The sequence below is a fragment of the Camarhynchus parvulus genome, chromosome 1A (genome assembly GCF_901933205.1).
Source record: "Camarhynchus parvulus chromosome 1A, STF_HiC, whole genome shotgun sequence".
NCBI classification, from domain to species: domain Eukaryota; kingdom Metazoa; phylum Chordata; class Aves; order Passeriformes; family Thraupidae; genus Camarhynchus; species Camarhynchus parvulus.
Genome location: NC_044586.1, coordinates 26,681,685 through 26,701,601, shown reverse-complemented (window position 1 = coordinate 26,701,601; position 19,917 = coordinate 26,681,685). Strand labels below are relative to the sequence as shown.

Here is a 19,917-nt window from a genome sequence, read left to right as displayed (position 1 = left end):
AATTTTCAAGTGATGAATCCTATTTCTGTGAACAGTTTTAACTTCCTTGTAAATATATAGGTTTCATTAAAAGGTATATTGCAAGGAAAGATACATACAGTCAGTTCAGTAATTCCTAGCAAGTGCATTCTTGTGTGATTCAGGTAATAAAAAGGAAAACCAGACTCTACAGTATAATACATTTACATAAATTCACATACAAATATGCATTTGTATAAAAAGTCTTATGTACCTTACGTGCCTTTTAGAAGAAATCATAACTGGTTTTGAACTTGTCTTTCACTCCTCTGTAATGTTTTCCATTTAGATATGGAGCTTTGAAAGTTCATCTGTTCTTCATGAACTGAAGGACCATGAAGCCTGTGTGCGGTGCTGCACTTTCTCTCCTAATAACAAACTGCTGGCCACTGGAGATGACAAAGGAGAAATAAGGGTACTGCTCTAACCTTGATGTTATTTTATAATTCCATTGATTGTCAGTTCACAGACAGAAGAGTTTGTGTCCATAGCATTGGGGTGAACATTGGGGTGAAAATCGCAAAGTTTGCCGCATGAGGCAGTAGTTTGTAACCATATTGTTAGATTTATGTTCCATGAATGCTAAGGAACTGATTCACAGGATTTAATAATAATTCTACTGTGAATTACATGTGTTATTAAATCCTCTATATAAGATACAGTTCTAAAACAAGATTTTTTAAAAATTATTTTGTCACTTCATGTAGAATATATATTTGCAAGGTGGGCTTTTTTTTTCCTCTAATACAGAAAATGCATTTCAGGTTTCCTTATTTGAGGCATTTTTTTCCCTGTTAAGTTTCCTTCTATAAATACTCTTTCCTCTCTTTCAGATTTGGGATGTTTTAACAGGTGCATTACTTCATTTCTGCTCCCCAGTTACTGTAGATGAAGGAGAGCCAACACATGGGGGTTGGGTAACAGACCTCTCCTTTTCTCCTGACAGTAAAATGCTTGTGTCATCTGGAGGCTATCTTAAGGTAAACCTTGAAATAAAATAATACCCTGTCATACCTTACTAAATGGCAGTACTCTGACCTTCAAGACTAATTCAATAAACAGACCTGAAACATTTTACTTAACACAAAGCTGCTTCATTTTTGTGATGGTCTAGCACTTTTCTTCTCATATCTGCAAGTCCCCTGAAAAAGTCTTTTAAGAATTCAGGTTAGTTTTCAAACTCTGTACCTTCCATTTTTATAAACTTCAGATTTTCATTTGCAATGTCCTTCCTTAACATATTTAATTTTAAAGATTCCAGTCATTTTTGTCTGGCTTAATAGCCACTTTTGACAGCAATTCTGTTCTTTATAATGAGCAGAAAAATGTTCTATATCAGGCTTCTTTTTTTTTTGAGATACTGAGGTTTAAATTTTGTCATAAGTAGAAATCCAGAAGAAATTGCACGTGATGATTTCTGCCTTGAAAGACATTTTATAAGTAATATTTTGAGGAAATCAATGTTTTCATCAATCTTTCATTGGTTGAGGCATCTACTGGGCATATGGCTTTTTGGGAAAGGGAAGAGATGGCCTTTTTTCAGTCTGTGAATTGTTCTTTGTAAATTTAAATTTCTCATGAGGTTTTGTGTTGGTTTTTTCCCCTTGTGATAGCCAACACCTGTTATTAGGTGTTATCTGTGTGTGTGTGTGAAATGACAGGTGGCAAAGTTCTCACCTCGAAGGGATGGAGTTTAGCTGATTGTTGGTCAGTCTCTTGGTGTTAGACATGCTATCAGACTAATTCTTTGAAGTCAGTAACCGTGTAACAAAGACTTGAAATTTCTAAGTTAGTTTTGAAAGTACCTTCTGATGTTCATTTTATATTAAAGAACAAGACTTACTTTCTGGTTTTTAGCTTCCTCCTCATTTTATCTTGTGGTTGCACAGTATGGCATTGTGATGCTTTTTGGAGTGTAGAATGATTTAGGATGTTAGGGACTTCTGGAATTCTTCTAGTCCAGCCCCTTGTCAGAAGTGGTTTGCAGAGTTAGGTAAAATTGTTTAGGGCCTTGCCCCATAAAATATTGTCCCCGGTCCAACAGGATTGCCTCTGGGCCCTGTAAAGAGGGTTATCTTTAGCCTTATCTCTGTTATCTTTAACCCTCTTATTAGATGAAGACAGCAGCTAGCTTCCTAAACAAATGCAGTGCTCTTCTTCCATGGCATCTGTTCTAGGTGTCCAGCCACCTCAATCACCGTGTGCTGGTCTTGCTCCAGTGTGTCAGTGTCTTTCTTGTACTTGGGCAGGGCTCCACACGCAGTGACTGAACTAACAGCCCACCCAGTTTGTTACCTACCTTGTATTCCACTCAGCCAGTCCTTATCCCTCCAGTTTGGCTGTAGGGATGCTATGGCAGACCATGCTGTTGGCATGGCTAAAGTCAAGGTTGCTCACATCCTCTGCTCTTGCCATGCTGTTTGGAGAGACACCATTTTTGTCAGCAGAAGTCAATTGGGTGCTTCAGCATGATTTACCTGTGGTGTATCTCTGCTAGTTTTCAAGATCACATCCTTGTTTTTCATGGGACTTGAAATGACTTCCAGAAAACTTGTTCCATAATAATCCTGGACTTTGCAGTGAAGATTACTGACCTGTAGTTCCCAGTACCTTCTTTGCTCCTTGTGAAAGTGGGTATGGCATTTGTCTTTTCCCAGTTGTGGGACCATATTCAATCACAATGCCTTCTGAAAGTACTGTATTTCTGCTTCTACAGATAGATGTGGATGATGTGCATGAAAACACACACACACACACACACACACACAGAGCCATTTTGCAGGGAGATACTAATCAGGGAAAGTCCAGAACATTTCAGGGGTCTGCACCCCTAAAAGCTGGACTGAGTTGGACTGTAGAGTTACATGAGCGACACCTTTGAATGAATGAATTATCTTAGTCACAGATGAGGGGTATCCACCTGGGCACTATTGAACTTGCTGTGTGAGTGGTGCCCACTGGCACAGGACCTGCTTATTTAGTCAGAACAAAGATTCAAAAGCTCATTAAGATCCATTTTTGGTTTGGTTAATTTTTTTTTCTTTTTTTGAGGGGGTCTCCATCAAATAACAGACACTTTAGGAACAGTGGTTTTAATCAGAGCATTGTAGCTGTGTAGTTGCAAATCTGTAGTATGCACACAACTAGAATGTTACATGTTGCATGAGATGAGTAAGCTAAAAAGTAGTAATACCATCTGCTTTTCAATGTGATCAAAGCTGAAGGTAATCTGTTGTGATATTTTGCTGCTGCACTCAAATGCTGCCAGAATAGAAGGTAGAGATCTTACTGTCACAATGGAATAACAGCTTTGTGCTGGATTGTGTTAGGTCCAGTTTTGCATTGGTCTACAGTTTTTCTGAGAAATGAGAAATTTCAGACTATGGTAAACTGATGGTTGCAGGTTTCTTTGTTTTTAGTGCTAACTGTGTATTCTAAAAATATTTATTGTAATCTCACTGAAAAAGAAGTCAGTCCTACTAAAAAAACTGCAAATGGTTTCAAACATATACATGATCAATCCTCTTGTGTGTCTAGCTAAGTTTTTAATTCAGCTATAGTTTAAGTTATCGGGTAATGTGTTTTTTGTATTCATTTGTTTATATGAAAATACATAATTTTTAAAAGTTTGGACATATTGCAGTTTATGTCTGTTGATTGCATTTTGTGATGGGGTAAGGGGCAGTACCTGAATTTATTTTGTATGTTTTCTTGAAATTTAACAGCTTCAGTCTTTTTGAAGTTTCTTTTCATCTGAAAGCCTTATATTTAGTGATTAGTCCTAAACTTATTCTACTTAAAGATTGTTTTTAATGTTAATTAATTTAATGGTTTTATTTTTAATTCTACCTCTTTGGTAAAAGCAGTCAACTGGGTTAGCCATGCTAAGCCTGTTAATAGATTCTATTCTGAACTTCTTTCACCTAACTAAAAGTGTGTTTTTACTTTTTTTATAGTGGTGGAATGTAACTACTGGAGAATCCTTACAAACCTTCTACACAAATGGAACAAACCTCAAGTCAATACATGTGTCCCCTAATTTCAAAGTATATGTGACTGTTGATAATCTTGGCATTCTTTATGTACTACAGAAGTTCTGATTAGTGGTCTGAACACTGCAAAGATAACTAATTTTTTAAAAGCTGGAGAGAAAATTTTGCTTTGTCTGACAGTCATTAAGCTGTGAATTATATTTAATTGTTGTGTTCATGTATATTTATGTGCTTTTATGCATGTTTTTTCAAATGAACTTGCATTTAATCTTGTTTTTAATAAGAATTATTATGATCCTTAAATCTTGATTTGCATCTTAAGTATGTTGCTTCCAGTTTTGTAAGGAAATTATATTAAGATTTATTCAAATTAGCTGAAATTAATATTAATAGCAGTGAAGAAAGAATAAGCGTATAATACTTTGAAATTGTATTTTATGCTAAAGTTGATGGCTAAATGCTCTCCAGTCATGAACACAATTGTGCAAGATGCAAACCCCCCAATTTTTTTGGTGCAATGCGAGGATTTTCATTTAGTACAGAATGGGAAGAAGCAGGGACATTCTTCATTTGCAAAATGGAACCAGCCATGTTGGTGCTTGATGTTCAAGCCAAATTGAGAAGATGTTCAGTTTACAGCAGCTGTGCCTCCCACTTGCAGTAAGAACCTTCATGCTTCAAACCTGTGGAGATAAAGCCCATTGTAACATGGATGAGCTGTTCCTATTAAAGGGAGCATCCTGAGTCTTCTTTTCTCATGGCAAAATCTGAAATTCAATATTGTAATTGAAGTGGAAGAGACTATGCCACATTTCCAGTCAAAGGATGAGTACAGCTAACCAGGTAAAATGAGAATGGAAATGGCTTAAAAGTTATGTATTGAAAATGATAAGAAGGTGTGAATTTTAGATTTTTTTTTCTTTTGGTAATAACATTCAGTTTGTACTATGGAGACACTTTACTGTTGTCAGCTTTGTTTACATGGGATTCTATGCCCAGTTGATCTCTTGCCTGGTAATATGTGATTTTATGTTTTTTTAAATGTTCTTTTGTAATTTTTACAGTCTATTTATAGATTCAATATAGGGTAGAAATATCAGTGTTTTGTACTAATTGTACTTGACAAATGCTTTCTGAATAATTGGGTAGCAATGTTCTCTTTGGTACCTAGTAAGCCTTTTTCTATTCAATTGCCTCTCAACTGCTATGAGCAACTGCAGAAGCATTAATATGATTTTCATACTTTTGTACCTGGCAGTAGAACACTGTCTAACTACTTGATTGTAAAAAGTACAGTAGCAAGTATCTCAACTGGTACAGAATAATGAAATTTTTACTTTTAGTATTTTTTTGTGTGCATTTCATAAAATTTAATAGGCATTCTTAGTATTTCCCTGGTTTTGACAATCACCAGTTTTTCCTCTTTTCCAACTTGAAATTCTACTCTTTCTAAGGTGCTGTTCAATACGGGTCAGTATAATCAAAGTACTGCTAGCAGAAATGTAAAGAGAAGAAATTCAATAGAAAAGACCATGATGTTTTGTATTTCAAGTATGTACAGTACTTAATAAAGATGATCCAGGCAATATTGGCCAAAGTTGTAAATGAATTTGAATTCCTGAGTCAGTTTTTTTATACCTGGGAGGAAGGGGGAGTGCTGCATATTTTATTGTGGGGTTTTTTTCAGTCTAAACATAATGCTGCTTCACAAACTGCATCAAAAGTGCTTTGAGAGGTGAGCAAGAGTATTAAATATGGGTGTGGAGGTAAAAAGGAAACAGAGGGAAAACAAAGTCTTGGAATATGTCTGCAATGTTCAGGACAGAGTTGTTTCTGGTGCCCAGTTTGTAGAGAGCCCATCAGGACCCCCTGAGTAGCTGAGGATCCAAGGAGCAGGAAGCTTCTCTTAGCCAGTGTCCCTCTATCCCAGAGACTGTCCTTACTGCTTAGGACACTGTCAGGCTGAACTAAGAGACCCAGCCAGGGTAAAAAGTACAGGAAAAATATTTCCACTGAGGAACCAGGGCAGAAAGTTCTCTGAGAACACTAATGAAATTCTGATGATAAGAAAAAAACCTGATCATCACAGTTTAATGCAGAAAACAAATGGTGCATGAGCAGAGTTCTGAGACAATTGCAATTTTTGAAGTGACTAGGAAACAAACAGCACAGAAACTTGAAGAAATGTGAGATAAATATGACATTCTTAGATGTTCTGGAAGAATGACAGCACAGAAGTGCTTGTTGCTGAAACTGAGGAAGCTGTTTTGTACAGAAGGTGATGTTGAGAGGGCTGCATTCACATATGTAGAAGTCTGGAGCTGGCTGTAAGTATTTGAAACTGAGGTGGAAGAAGAAGAATAGTGATGAAAATGTCTGAAGAGCCAAAGAATAGATCTGATTTACAGGAAAAGTATGTAAAATTCAAGTGAAAAATCATTGAAATAGGAGCCAGGAAAGCAACTTCTTCAATTTAAAATATTTAAGAAGACAGTTTACTGTAATTAAAAAAAAAAGTCTTATTGTATCAGATTTGGCTGTTCTCTTCAATGTTACATGTATTGTAAAGGAAACAAAAGAGAATTTGGCTAAAAGCAATTTTTATGTCGATTGAATATTAGTGCTCCCATTATCTTTTTTAATGTCAGATCAAAATGAATCAGTCTACGTTCAAATTTAACTAATGATCATTGCTAATGTTATCTAGTTCTATAACTGAAATTATAATATCCTTTTGTGAAAACAATTTGTATACTTCCTATTAACCATGCCTATCAGTTTCTGTAGAAGTTTTGAGTCTCTTCACTTTGTCAGTTAAACCTACATCTCCTTCACATACCCCTTTTTTCTCTTTCCTTGGGAATTGTACCCATGTGTGATACAGCTGCTCTAGAGGATGCCTTGTATTGCCTTGAAGTATACCATTCCTCCAGCTACAGTGTTCTCCTTCCCCCTCTCTTATCTTACACAGTTTGAAATAGAATAGTGCACTGAGCGCCTGAGGGTTTCCAAATAGATCTCTTGTAGTGCTGGAATGGGGGGGTAGAACTGGAACTGGTAACCTGTTGCCAGTAGAGGACTATCCCCCACCCCAAAATTATTTTGACTCCTTTTGAAAATTGCACAGTTAAACTTCCCATTAAAGAATGCTGTGCAAATTGCTGCTTTGAGGGGATTTTTACAACTTTTAAGTTCAGTGGAGTCTCTGTATGGGGCCCAATTGCCCAGGTTTTATCTAGCCACAACAGAATCTGTCCTTATCACTGCTCTCCCGAGGTGTTTTGCTGAAGCTGATGCCCTTGCAGGTTTCTGGGGAAAGCCAGGCTGAGGGACTCTGACTTGGGCGGTTTCCTCTGCCCTGCTGGAACAGAACATCACAGGGAGGCTGCTTGCCCTCATCTTCAAGAAGGTGCTAAATCCAGAATGGCAGCAGATCACAGGGAATTCAGGTATGGTTTTGCAATTGCTACTAGAACACAGCCTCCTTTTGAGCTCTTTGGTTGCCCTTTCTCCTTCATAGCAAGTACAGGTTCCATGGCAATGCCCAGGAGTGGAAAAGTCAGCCTTGGGGCTGTATTTGCCTCTGGTAGGACACCCGAGCTCTCAGGTGTATTTGTCCACCTTGTGCTTTCCTCCTCCTTGTGTCTACTATGGAGGCACAAATTTATTTGGGTTCATAGATGGTGATGATGATGCCCAAGAGCTCTGAGGACTTGGGGCACCTAATTTCTGTCATGATTCCAAGAAAAGCAGAAGCCAAATGACCTTTACTGTTTGGAGGACAGGGAGGGTGCCAGATACTCTGAACAATTCCAGTACAATATCTTTTTTTTTTTTCTATGCCTAATTTCACTTTGTTCTTTCAAGTTAGCAATGGGGCACAGTCACTGGCTCTGCCAATATGCAGTAAGATGTTAAATTGAGGCTTGTTTGTGGCTGGAACTCTGCAGTAGATTGATTGTGTTTTTCAGTACTTCCAAAGCTTCTGTGGGGTGTGCTGCTATCCATGTCTATGATGGTGTTGATGTGGGCTTTTTTTTTTTGGGAGGTGGGGGCCAGTGGGTTTGGAGCACAGATGCTGGCTTTTCTTGGGTTTTAGGAGGCTTTTCTTCCAGATTAATTCACTGCACAGCTTTCTTCTAGGAGGGGTTTTTATGAGAAACCTTGCAACTAGATTTAATAGAGGCCTAGGCTGAGACTGTTGGGGTACATCCTAAAGGAGTATAAAGGAGTCAGATTTTCAGTTTGCATGTGTCATTGACAGCTTCATCACTTCCTATATCATCTCCTCCAGTTGCACTTGAGGGATATAGCACAACTGAGTGATAATTGGACTAGAACTATTTAAGCTGCCTGTGTGTGTTTGTTCAGGAGGATGAGAAAGCTAAAGTATCTTGTAAGTGTTTCAATAGGCAGTTTCTCTCTTGAGGCCTGACTGTTTACAGAACAAATTAGCTTCCTGTGCTTGTTTCCATTTAACAAACCATATGTTGTACATAGGAGAAGTGCTCTGAGAATGGTGAGATTCATGTCCTTCAGGCTAGAGAGGATTCTCTTTCTGCACTCAAGAGGCATCCTCTGAGTACTACTTAGGATGCTGCAATTAGATTCCATGTGTTTATCTGGTATTTTTAATCTCTTACTGTATTAGCTTCCTTCAATTTACTTGTGTCTCTGATTTATTTTTAGCTTTGTTCATGTTTCTCTAATAATGTATTCAAAACTCAGATGAGTTTTGAAAATCATGATGTTTAACTCAAAATGAGGCAAAGACAAATTTACACATTCAAACTCATCAAAAGTAAACATGATGCTCCTCAGGTAAAGCATGTGTTATTTCTAATTCATAAATGCACATGAAGTATGCTTGATATTTAAAATACCTTTTATTTTATTTTTTTAAAGCATTAGACTCTTCTAATTCTTCTCTGTAACTGTATAGAAAATGTAATTTCCGTATCACTTTTCTATAGTACTTTCTAGCATATGATAGCAGTGTTTTATTTCTAAAAATCATATTATTTGCCTGCCATATCCTCCAAAGGTAGTAATAACTGTTCATATTCCTCTTTCTCATTAGAGTCAATATTTGGATTGATAAGACTTTTGTAGCCTGCTGGTTCAAACTCTTACTTCAGTGCTAAGAAATCTTAGTCTTGACACATTTTGAGAGCAAGTTTTCCTGTCCCGGAGTAACAATAAAAACATTTCTTTCTGTGCTTCCCAGTTATAACCACTTAAATTCCTCCTTTAATTTAATATTGTGATCAGTATTGGCTGTTGTTTATAAGCCCCTTGGCAGAAGTAGTGTAGGGGAAAAAAGATTAAGGAAAGCCTGAAAAATATACTTCTGGTTTAATAGCCCTGAAATAACACCTGAGAGGAATAGCATATTTTTAATTTGAGACTTGGAAATGCTTAGAGCCTTTTTAGTAGAGAATAGATGAATGAACAGTCATAAGCATAGGCCAGTGGAAATTTGTCTCTAAATGCAGATCAAACATTTTGATCTAAAGACTCCAGCCTGAAGCCAATAATCATGTCTTGATGGTTGAGCACTCAGCATCTGCACAGTAAGGTAAGATATACTTAAGGAATCTGGTAGCTCCTGATTTTTTCAGTGTATTTGCACTATTTCTTAAAAGGTGCTGCGGAGTTTATTTAAATTCAGTACAGGATAGCAATATAGATTTATATTTCCAGCTGAGATCTTGGAGAGAATGTGTGGTCTTATCAATACATGCCTTAAATTTCAGAACTAGGAAATAAGAAGAGAATCAGTTTCAAAGAGTTTGAAAAGAAGAAATGTTGCCTAAATTTTACCTGGATTTGAGTATATGCTTAACAATAGCATGAAAAAAGGTCACCTGAATGTGTCTGAGTTTTCAAAATAGCTAAAGAGATGTTTTAATGCCTTGCAGATGTTGCACCCTCAGTTTATCAATGCCAAAAAGTTGTAGTTTTTCTACTTCAAAAATTATAGTGCAGATACTAATTAAAAAAAAATTCAACAGTACCAAGGATTCAGCTCTTAAGTTGTTGTTTTGAGTCAGCAGCTGGTTTTTTATAGTCTGGAGCACTGGGTTTGAGGGAGATCTTACAGGTACACATTCATTCAAAGAAATGGTTGAGGGGCCAAGCTGAACTTGTGGAAGAATTGTTTTTCACTATGAAATTGTATGAGTGAATACCTGACAGAGATAGGTACAATTCAACTGAACTTCATGTGACCTGGAATTTTCTTCACAGCATATCTTGATCATTTACATTTGGTTAAAAATATATTAAACACAGTAAGTGGCAATAACTGATAAGTCTACCAATTTGACTGCTTAATTCTCCTTTTCCCAGAAATATCTTTGTTGAAAGGGTTAAGCTTTTGTTAGCTCTAGAAAAAGAAGTCTATTCCTTGAGCTATGGTCTACTTTTCCTCTTAAGCTTCTCCTAGGTGTGAGCTCTTTACACACTGCAGTTTCTCAAGCTCCTGTACTACTCCTTACACCTCATTTTTAGTCCTTAATTAATTATGTCAACCTTCCTTCAAATGAGGGGTTCCACTGTTCAGGGTCCTAGTACTGGTAGCGTTAGGGGAAGACTTGCTGCAGCAAAGTTTGGACTTCACTGTTCTTTTATTTTATCACAAAGTAACTCTGTGGAATGGAACATTTTCTCAGTTTGTGTTCTGGATCTCTCTGGTTTCTTCAGCATGTAATAGCAAAAAAAAAGAGTGATCTTTAACAAGCTGTTACATTTATGTGTTATATATCATAAAGCTATTTTTTTGCTAAAATACAAATTTAGGAAATTAATATCATATTCTCTGAAAATGATGATCTTTTCTATAGTAATTTTTATTTTGCATTCAGATTACATCACCCCCTTTTCAAAAATTAAGCCGTCAGTGCTTCCAGCTCGTGCAATTTGTCCGTCCATTTTGCTTTACTTATTTTGCTCTTTATTTGAGTTCTCTGATGGGTTAGACATTACTTTAGGATTGTTATGTATCTGCCAATGTGTTTCTTTTGTTTCTCATTTGGAAGATGAGAATTTGATCACAGTGAATACTTTGAGCAGTTAGCAGCAAATACAAGAGGCCTCAACTTTGTGAGAAAGAGTATATCATACTTTGGATGTCTCAGCTGGAATTAATACCTATGACAGGAAACAAAGGGGCTTGGAACTTGAGTGTCTTCTGTTTAGAATGTGTTTTTAACTACATTTGAGTTCTAACACAATGTTTTTTCTATTGAAAATTAGATATTTTTTGTCTTTCTAAGTGGACTTTTCATAGCTGCTGAGATTCCTTGAAGGGAAATGAGGAATGTCCATAAACCCGGTCAGAATGTCAAAGTGAGAACAGCTGAGTTAGGTATTGTAACCCAAGGACTTGGTCCAAGGGAAGGACTGCAAAACTTCTTCCCCACAGGAAGTGAAGGCAAGACTTGAGCAACCACTGTCAGAGATCAGTGGCACAGATAATCCAGCAGCAGTGGCACACAAGAGGTGTAGCTGTAGTGGTGGTGTTTCTGTGGTGACTGGCAGAAGCAGCACTTTTTTTAGCAGTGAAGCACTTTTCACTTACCATTTGAAATACAAGGTTTCCTCTTGCAGATTCCTGGACTTTTCTTTTTCATTCTCCAAGCTGATTTTAGAGGCTGTGTTGAACAGGATGTTCAAATAATTCTGGCATTTCCTTAGGACCAAGTAGAGTTTGAAAACTGGGTACCTTAATCCATTCTTGACTTTCAGAGTTGTTTTTTTCCTGACAAATTCTTGTTACACTAAACAAATGAAGTCATATAGCAAACATTTCAGTAATCAGGCCAACATGAAGTACTCATAAATTATCACCAAGCAGCTCTAAATCTGTCATAAACTCTTACTGACTGGCTCACAGAAATGTTTATGTAATTGAGAGGAACTATAGAAAGGAAGTTAAGTCTCCTTTTACAAGTTAAATCAACTATAGCGAGATGAAAAACACCCACTCATTTGGCTTTGGATCAGCAGAGATGTTCTTCAAAAGCAAACCTTTATGAAATCTTTATTATGAAACCAATTTCAACGTGTAAAAATTTATGAGTTTCCCAGGTGTCATTGATTGTACTCTGCTTGCAGATTTCCTTGTACAACAGGGTATCACCTTGATCAGGGAGTTACAGATTTGGAATCATTCCAGCAAATAAATTTTGACATGGTTGGGAGCACAGATGTATTGTAGGATGTGTAAAAGCTGGAAAGCTTTGAAAGGGGGCCAAGAAGTCACAGTTCCACAGATGTGAAAAAAGCCACCACACCACCAAACCCGCTGCACAAGATGTTATCTTACATGACATCCCTTTAAAAAAGGTGTAGATGCCGCAGTGCAACACAGACAAATATATTGAGATGATGTTTATAATATTTTAGAGCGCAAATTATGAAGTATAAGAGCAACTGATAAGGGTTTTTAAAGCAAGACGTGAAATACCAATAAGAAAAGCAAATGAGGGATTAAAAACCTATGTAATTAACAAAAAGAAGCTTATTCCATTGATCACAGCGACATAGTTTTGAAATATGATGTTGGAAATATGGCATTGGAAATTGATAATCTCAACAGAATAGGTAGCAAGGATGCATTTGTTCAAACTAAAGAATTTTGAATCACCAAGTCTGAAGGAAAAATTGCCATTTGTCTGCAACAGATAAGATGAAGAGTCCTTTGAATCACACCTGGTAAAATTCATCACACTTTAAAAAAAGGTGAAATTCCAAAAGATTGTGAATTGGTTGCAGTTCTGGTGTTTTTAAAGAGGTGACCAAGGCAACTACTAACCTGAAGTCAGTCCTGAGGAAAACAGTGGAATGACAGATTTGAGGTTAAATGGGAAAGTAGAGTCTACTCTGAGCAGCATAGGAATTTTCTAGGCATTACTGACTGCTGTGGTTTTTTGAGACTGGTTTTGGCAAATGTTACTGACAGATTTCTAATTGTTTTGCTTATGTTTTTTATTTTTGTTCTTAAGGTGTCATTGTCGATACATGAACTTTGGATTACTTAAAGGAATTTGATTTATTATCACACCATATTTTGATCTAAAACAAACTTGTAAAATCATATATAACAAAGTAATTAGCCTTTAATTCCTACATCTCTATGCAAAATGGAATGTAAACAAACATCTCAGGTAAACATTCTGTTTCTGCTTAAATGCTTCCAGGTGTTCTGTGTGTTTCAAATGTTATGGGTTATTATAAAGCTGAGATCTTTATTTCCTTGTTTTACATTTCTCACCTAAAAAAAGGTACAGAAAGGAACTTCAGAGACTCTTTGATAAGGTTCCTTGCCTCAGGTCTGCAAAAGTCTGCTCTAGAGAAGGGACTGTAATGAAACACTAGGTTTCAGAGTTTTTGTTGGTCATCTGCAGATCAGGAAGAATTTCATTCTTGTACTGTGTAATTTGATCTTTAAATCTTTTCACCCTCCTCTGAGATTGGCCTTAGGATGTGCAGTATTGAACACAGGTGATCTGTACCTCCAGGTGCAATAGATACTCACATTTTTGTTTCCTTGCAGATTGCATCATGCCAGGGCTAGACTTCTGGCTGGGAAACAGATATCCCCAGAGTCAGATTGGCAGGAATATTTCCCCCCATCTTTTTATTTGTCTATGGAGCAGGCTGTATGTATCATGAGCTGCATTACTTAGGTACATCTCTCTAAAGGGCTTTTCTGCCACATCAGGGGCTGGGGGTAATGTTGGCACTGTAATAGCCTCTTTTCCCTAGCGCTTGTAACAATCAGTTGAATTTTCCAGGTTTTTGAGGAGCTTAGCTTAGTTAACTCTCCAAGTTTTATGTAAGTATAACTGAGAAATGGCTGTGACAGAGAGATGGCCATGGTGACTACATAATGTCTGTCACTATGTAATTGCTGTGACAGAGACGGCCATGGTGAATGATCTAATATCTTTTTATATTAACTTCCACTCATGCACAGCATTCCCAGACACTTGTATGTTTCAGTAGATTCCCTCAATTCCAATGCAGAATTGTTCACTTAATCCGTCACTGATACTTTTACAGACTTACATATTGTCTGGGGGGTAAATTGAAGAAGAGAATATTAGTCTTTGCAACATTAACTCAACTATATACATTAGGATATTTTTCTTAGGACATGCCCAAGCCTGACATTCTGTAGCCTCACAATTATCACTATCCAATAATCACAAGTGGAAGAATGCAGACTGCACTGCATCTAATGTGGTTTTTAAATTAGGGTGGTCTATTTCTTTTTTTCCTCATGGTGTCACTATAGGATAAAGTTAATGCTCATTGGGTATTCTCAATACTGGAGCATATTTCCCTTTCCTTTGTCTCACTGGCTTTCTGATTTTCTTTTATATGCTTAGAAAATATGATAACAAACATACTGCCTTCAAATTTGAACACATTCTCTCAAGCATTGGCCTATCCTTAACAATGAGCATGAATTTTTATTTTTCTTTTCCTTTATTTTTTCCCCTAAGGATTTAATTAGAATTAATTTAGCTTTATATAAGGGTGTGGAGAATTTGAGCACTGAAAGTAGGAAATGCCATGTTTAAAAAGACAAAAAGGCATATATCTTACAGTCAAGGGAGCTTATGAAGTTACACCTGTGACTGACTTCTTCATCACACATAGGAACTGTATGAATCACAGAATGGGTAAGGTTGGTAGGGACCACAGTGGGCCCAAGCTCCCTGCTCAGTCAGGGTCATCCTAGAGCATGTGACACAGGCCTGCATCCAGGCAGTTTTTGAATATTTACAGCAAGCTTCATCTTTCCTTATGTTGTTGTAATGTGTTTTGAATTCAGCTTTTATGATTGCCAGAAAAAGCAGTTTTCTATCTAAGCTCAGTGGCAAGAGAAGACAGGAGAGAGAGAAAGGGAGAGAATTTGGTTTCATTTACATACTGATGGCATGGGTGGCATTTTTGTCTGCCTAGTTGACACCACTTCACCCAGACCCACATTCTTGAATATATCTAGGTACCTAACTTCCACAGAAGGAAGAAAGATGTGGCACTCTATAAAGGTTAAGTAGGATTGAAGAGAAATTTGGTTGTGGTCTTTACAGGAGCAGGAGCCAGCTGGAGATGCTGTTTCCTATTCATGCATTTGGAGCACGGCCTTCCTGAGAGGCAAGGGCTATAGGCCATTTTTCTGCTTTCCCTCTTCTGCCTCTTCTACAGGACAGTGGTGTTTGGGCTGGTTGCACCCAGGCCTGTAATGAGGATGAGGGTGACTGTCTGGGAACGAAATCATCCACCAGTTCCACAAAATCTACATGCAGTGCTTCACTTGTGGCCAGCCTCTGTGGGGCTCAGGTTATCAAGTGTGAAAGTTAACTAGAACCAGCACATGGCTAACCAGAATCAGTGTGACTGGATAGCAGTAGAGTCAGTACTGATTTAGCAAAGTTGTTTCACCTAAAGAACAGCACTGAACAATTGCAGAACTTTTCAGTAGAAGCCTAAGAATTATCCCCCTGTGCTTTCCAATGGGCTGAAAATCCTGCCAGGATTCCCAGCCAGTTAAAAGACCTTTTTTCCTCCCACTCTCTTTAGATGATCTTTTGACAAGAGATAATAAATATCCCTCTTCTTAGATAAGTGCCCACATCTAAATATGGTCTCTAATCCCTGTGCCACGTCTCTCATTTATGTGCCTGTCACTGCCATGCAGTTCCTTCACGGAGTCAATTGTTCTTTGGGCTGGTACTTTGCAGATAGTTAACTTACTCTTTCTAGATGGTTGTCTTGTTGACATCTTAGACACCATCTTCCAGTGAAGTGTGAAGCAGGCCAGCTGAACAGCACATATTGAAAGAAATCTAGGGCAAAATTTGAGTGCTGTGTGTGGCACAAACTGCCTGTTTTAATCTAGAATGGGAGATAAACTATTCCACAGCTGTATGTGCATTAGTTGTCTAGCACGCTGCTTCTTTTCCAAAGGACAGGCAAAAATCTTCGCAACCTGACAATTCCCTTGCCAATGGTTACCATTTTATGGCCATGCCAGTTTTGATGCTGAGATGTTGATTTTAAACTGCAAGGCATGTGCACCTCGTGGCTCTGCAGGCAAAGCAGCCTCTCACAAACTTCCTGGCAGAATACCAGAACCAGAGATGCTGAGTGTTTCTTCCTGCCATCTGTAAACAGTGGCTCTTCTGGCCTTTAATAAACACCAGGCCACTTTGGAGGGGTCACTGCATCCAGTCTCAAATGCAGCATCAACATCTAACTCCACAAACACAGAAGCTCCCTGTTGTTTGTCAGGACTTTGTGCAGTTTCAAGCCTTGTCCCAGCAGCAGCTTTTTTACTGTGCATATGTGGTGGTGCATCCCCCTCTCACACTGGCCCACACTATGATTTCAGAAATGCTTGTTAGGCCTTGGCCTTGATGAATGACAGCTCAGCTAAGCTCTTGAGCTTATCAGGAACACTGTGTGCTCCCAGGAACTTATTGGCTAATGAGCTCCTGCATTTTAGCGAACAGTCTTGGAAACCTATTTTTCTTGCCTGCCTAAGAATGCAAGTGTAACACTGCTTTTAGAACTGAACTTTTACAGAAAGTTACTGACCTGAATTGTGGCCAGGATGGAAAATTGCTGTGACAAAAGAAAACACTCTTGCAACCCTGTAAAAAAAAAAGAGTGGTTCTAAGCGGGACCCTCTGAGCTCTACTGGACTACGGAGGGCTGCAGCCAGCCATTCCCTCTGAGCAGGACACTCCTCCGAGAGAGAAAATTCTCAAGTTCACTCTTTTTGTAGGACCACTGCCAAAGCCAACGATGGAGCCTGGGCTGATACTCCCACTCCTCAAGGCTCAACTCTTCACCCTTCAAAATGATGCTAACATGAGTACTTCGCTGATCCTGAGGGGAACATCTCACAGGCGTGTGTCCACACTCCTTTAATGAGTGTCTGCCAAGCGCGAATACAGTACTGCAAAATCATTGTGGTTTAAAACCAAACAGCTGCTTCCCTTCTCCCCAGTCCCCTCCGGTGAGAAAGGGACAAAAAGGCAGAGATTATGGGTTGAGATAACAATTTACTAGAGAAAAAGCAATGAGAGAAGGAAAACAAAGAGTAACAGCAACCAGTACTCATAAGAACAGTGCGTAAAAGAGGTGATTTACATACAAAAAGGCGCTCACCACCCCCACTCCACATGGTCACGAAGACTAAGACAAAATGGTGGATGTTACCACAGCCCAGCAGCTACATGGCTCTTCCTGAGACAAAGGACAATATGGCAGGTGCTCCCACAGCTGGCGTCCTCCTTCCCCAAGCCCAAGACAACAAGAAATAAGGAGGTTCAAACCTCCCAAGCCAGATTATCTGTATTGCACTGACTGCCCTGCCTGCACTGACTGCCCTGCTCCATGTCTGCACCACCCCAGGGGTTGTGGACACTGCTTTGCTCCTCCTGAAAAAAGGAAAAATATGGTGCCATTTCTGCTGCACACTCACCTTTTCTTCCACCTGGAACCATGTTCCCCCATGATGACCAGGATGGTTTAGAAGAGCAACCCAGCCACACCCACACGGCTCTAGGCTCTGCCCCTCTCAGCAATGGTGAGAGGATGAACTGTCCTAGCCAAAACCAGGACACACACGCACTGTGAGTGCTGATCTCCATAATTTGTAAGTACGTTAGATTCCTGCGTAAGGTAGGCCTGTGTGTTACTGTTGTGCTTATTGTAATTTCTAAAGAATCTTTTCTTAACTCGTTTAAATTACACTGTCAATGAAGTGCCGTTAAAAACTCGAGGCCTAAGCCATTAATGAAGTCTGGCAAAAGCATCTCCTCTGAACTTTGTGACTCAACAGGAGGATCCCCCTCATTCCGTTTAATCCTTACTCTTTTCCATCTTTAACCTTTTCCCATCCCCATCTTCCACACAGATGATGTTAGACTGACTTGAGTTTGATTGATTTTAGGTTTTAGTCCAATTTTTCTCTGTGTGCTTCAACTACGTAGTTCACAAATAAACTTCATTGTGCTTTCATTTTTTTATTAAACCTGCTTTAGCTGATACCTTTGCCAGTGATTCTTTGAGCAACATAAAACATACATTCACAGAGTATTAGAGACCTCACTACTCACATAATTCTCAAGACCCTTTGTCACCCACAACTCATTTTGATTTCAATTTGCTTACCTTCTCATATCAAATGCAATCTACTTCTGTATCAGCTCTCTTCTTTTGCCTATTCTCCACCTTCCCACTCTAAGTCATTGGAATTAACTATTGGTTTTCCAGCATCCAAATGCTCCAGCTTTTTCACATGCCCTCCCTGACCTGCCTCTGCTTCCCTTTTACTCTAGAGGTCAAGAACAGCAATTTTCCTGACTTTCTGATCTTATAGAGATCTCTGGTTTTTCCCTACCTTCACTCTTAAGACTGGCCATTATCCCCCTACTGCCTATGCACTTCCAGCATACCAGAAGCTTAAATGAGAAGTCATCTTAACAAAAAAAGACAAAAGGTCAGGTGGTAACTCTTCTGGATTAGTGCAAGTTCTTAGAAGCCCTTTTGGATCTGAAGAAACGACTGCTGAACCACTGTCCCACGCTAGAGGAGACCCCATGGACTTCTCTCCAACTGGCTTACACTAGTATTGGTGAGTAGATGGGTATGTTTCCTTCTAAAATCCCAGGTTTCTGCAAATACAGACGTCTGTGATGTCTGTTAATTCTTATATTTCCTTCCAGTTTAAAGCTGCCTGCTGAGGGGGCTTTAGTTGTTCACTGCCTGTGTCCCCAAACCTTCACACTCAATTCTCTGCCCTACCAGTCTTTCATCTGTCTCATCTTTCATCAGTCCTGTTAGTTATCGTCAGTCTCTCTTGCCCCAATTATCTCTCCCAAATGAGTTCAGCTGCTTCCTGTGCCACCTTACCTGCTTGACATCTCTTTGATGAACCTAGATCAAATTCTTCCTGCAAGGTGGCAGTTCCTCCTGTTGTTTCACACCTTTCCTTCACATCTGCTCAGAGTTTTGCTGCAGCTCCTCTCTCATCCTTTAATTTTAGGGGCCACTCAGCTGCATAAGAGGTGCCCCAGTTTTATACCCTGAAAACCTGGCCCATTTGTACTTTATGTGCCTGAAGTGAACGTGTTTTAACATAACTCCTGCACAAATCTTTACAGGGTGTGATTAAATATGGGAAGTCAGCAGCTGAGTAGAGCATGGAAGAACCAGTTAATTGAGGACTTCAAAGTCTGATGTTTTTACCATCTGTAAACAAAATCTGTATTGCAAACCAAAATTCTCTCCACAGCAATTGCTCGGTTTCCTTGGTACAAGATCCAAAGCCCAGTGAAATCAGTGAAATGGGAGTGGGGATTTTTCACTGATTTTAGTATCCTTTGCATCAGGCCCCTTAGCAATGATAAAATAATACACAAAGCTGGGACTGTACAACTTCCTTTTATTTTTGTGTGCTTTTATAGGATATAAATAAATGACAAAATTACAAAATTTATAACTGGAAGCCCAAGCATATTTACATAAGTATTTGTTGCAGTGAGGCTACTATTTACTGTTGTCCTATACAATTTTCCTTTTGGTACCATATTTTTAGTGTTATTTTTTTTTTTTTTACTGTCAGTTGACTAAGTACATATCAACAGTGAATAAGCAAAAATATGTACAAGGAACTATTTTGTTCAAGTAAATTGAATACTGTATTAAAAGGATGTCATCACTCAGCGCTATGATTAGGTTTAACTCAACCATATACAGTATCAGTTTTAAACCAAGTTCAATTATCCATTTTTTGGAATATACCAACTGATGATTCTAACTGAAAAACCTCAGCTGGATATGAAATAATAATTAAAAAAACATTAAGACAACCACACAA

The 19,917-nt window shown here is 38.5% G+C and overlaps 1 protein-coding gene across 2 annotated transcripts in view; it reads left to right on the top strand.

Moving 5' to 3' along the window:
- Positions 1-5,609, top strand: part of APAF1 (apoptotic peptidase activating factor 1) — a 31,025-nt gene extending 25,416 nt beyond the window's left edge. For both annotated transcript variants that reach the window (XM_030960440.1, XM_030960441.1), the window contains exons 25-27: positions 308-433; positions 852-998; positions 3,975-5,609. In XM_030960440.1, coding sequence (XP_030816300.1) covers positions 308-433; positions 852-998; positions 3,975-4,118 — 417 coding nt within the window. In that variant the 3' untranslated portion in view covers positions 4,119-5,609. The remainder of the gene's footprint in view (positions 1-307; positions 434-851; positions 999-3,974) is intronic.
- Positions 5,610-19,917: the final 14,308 nt, after the last annotated feature.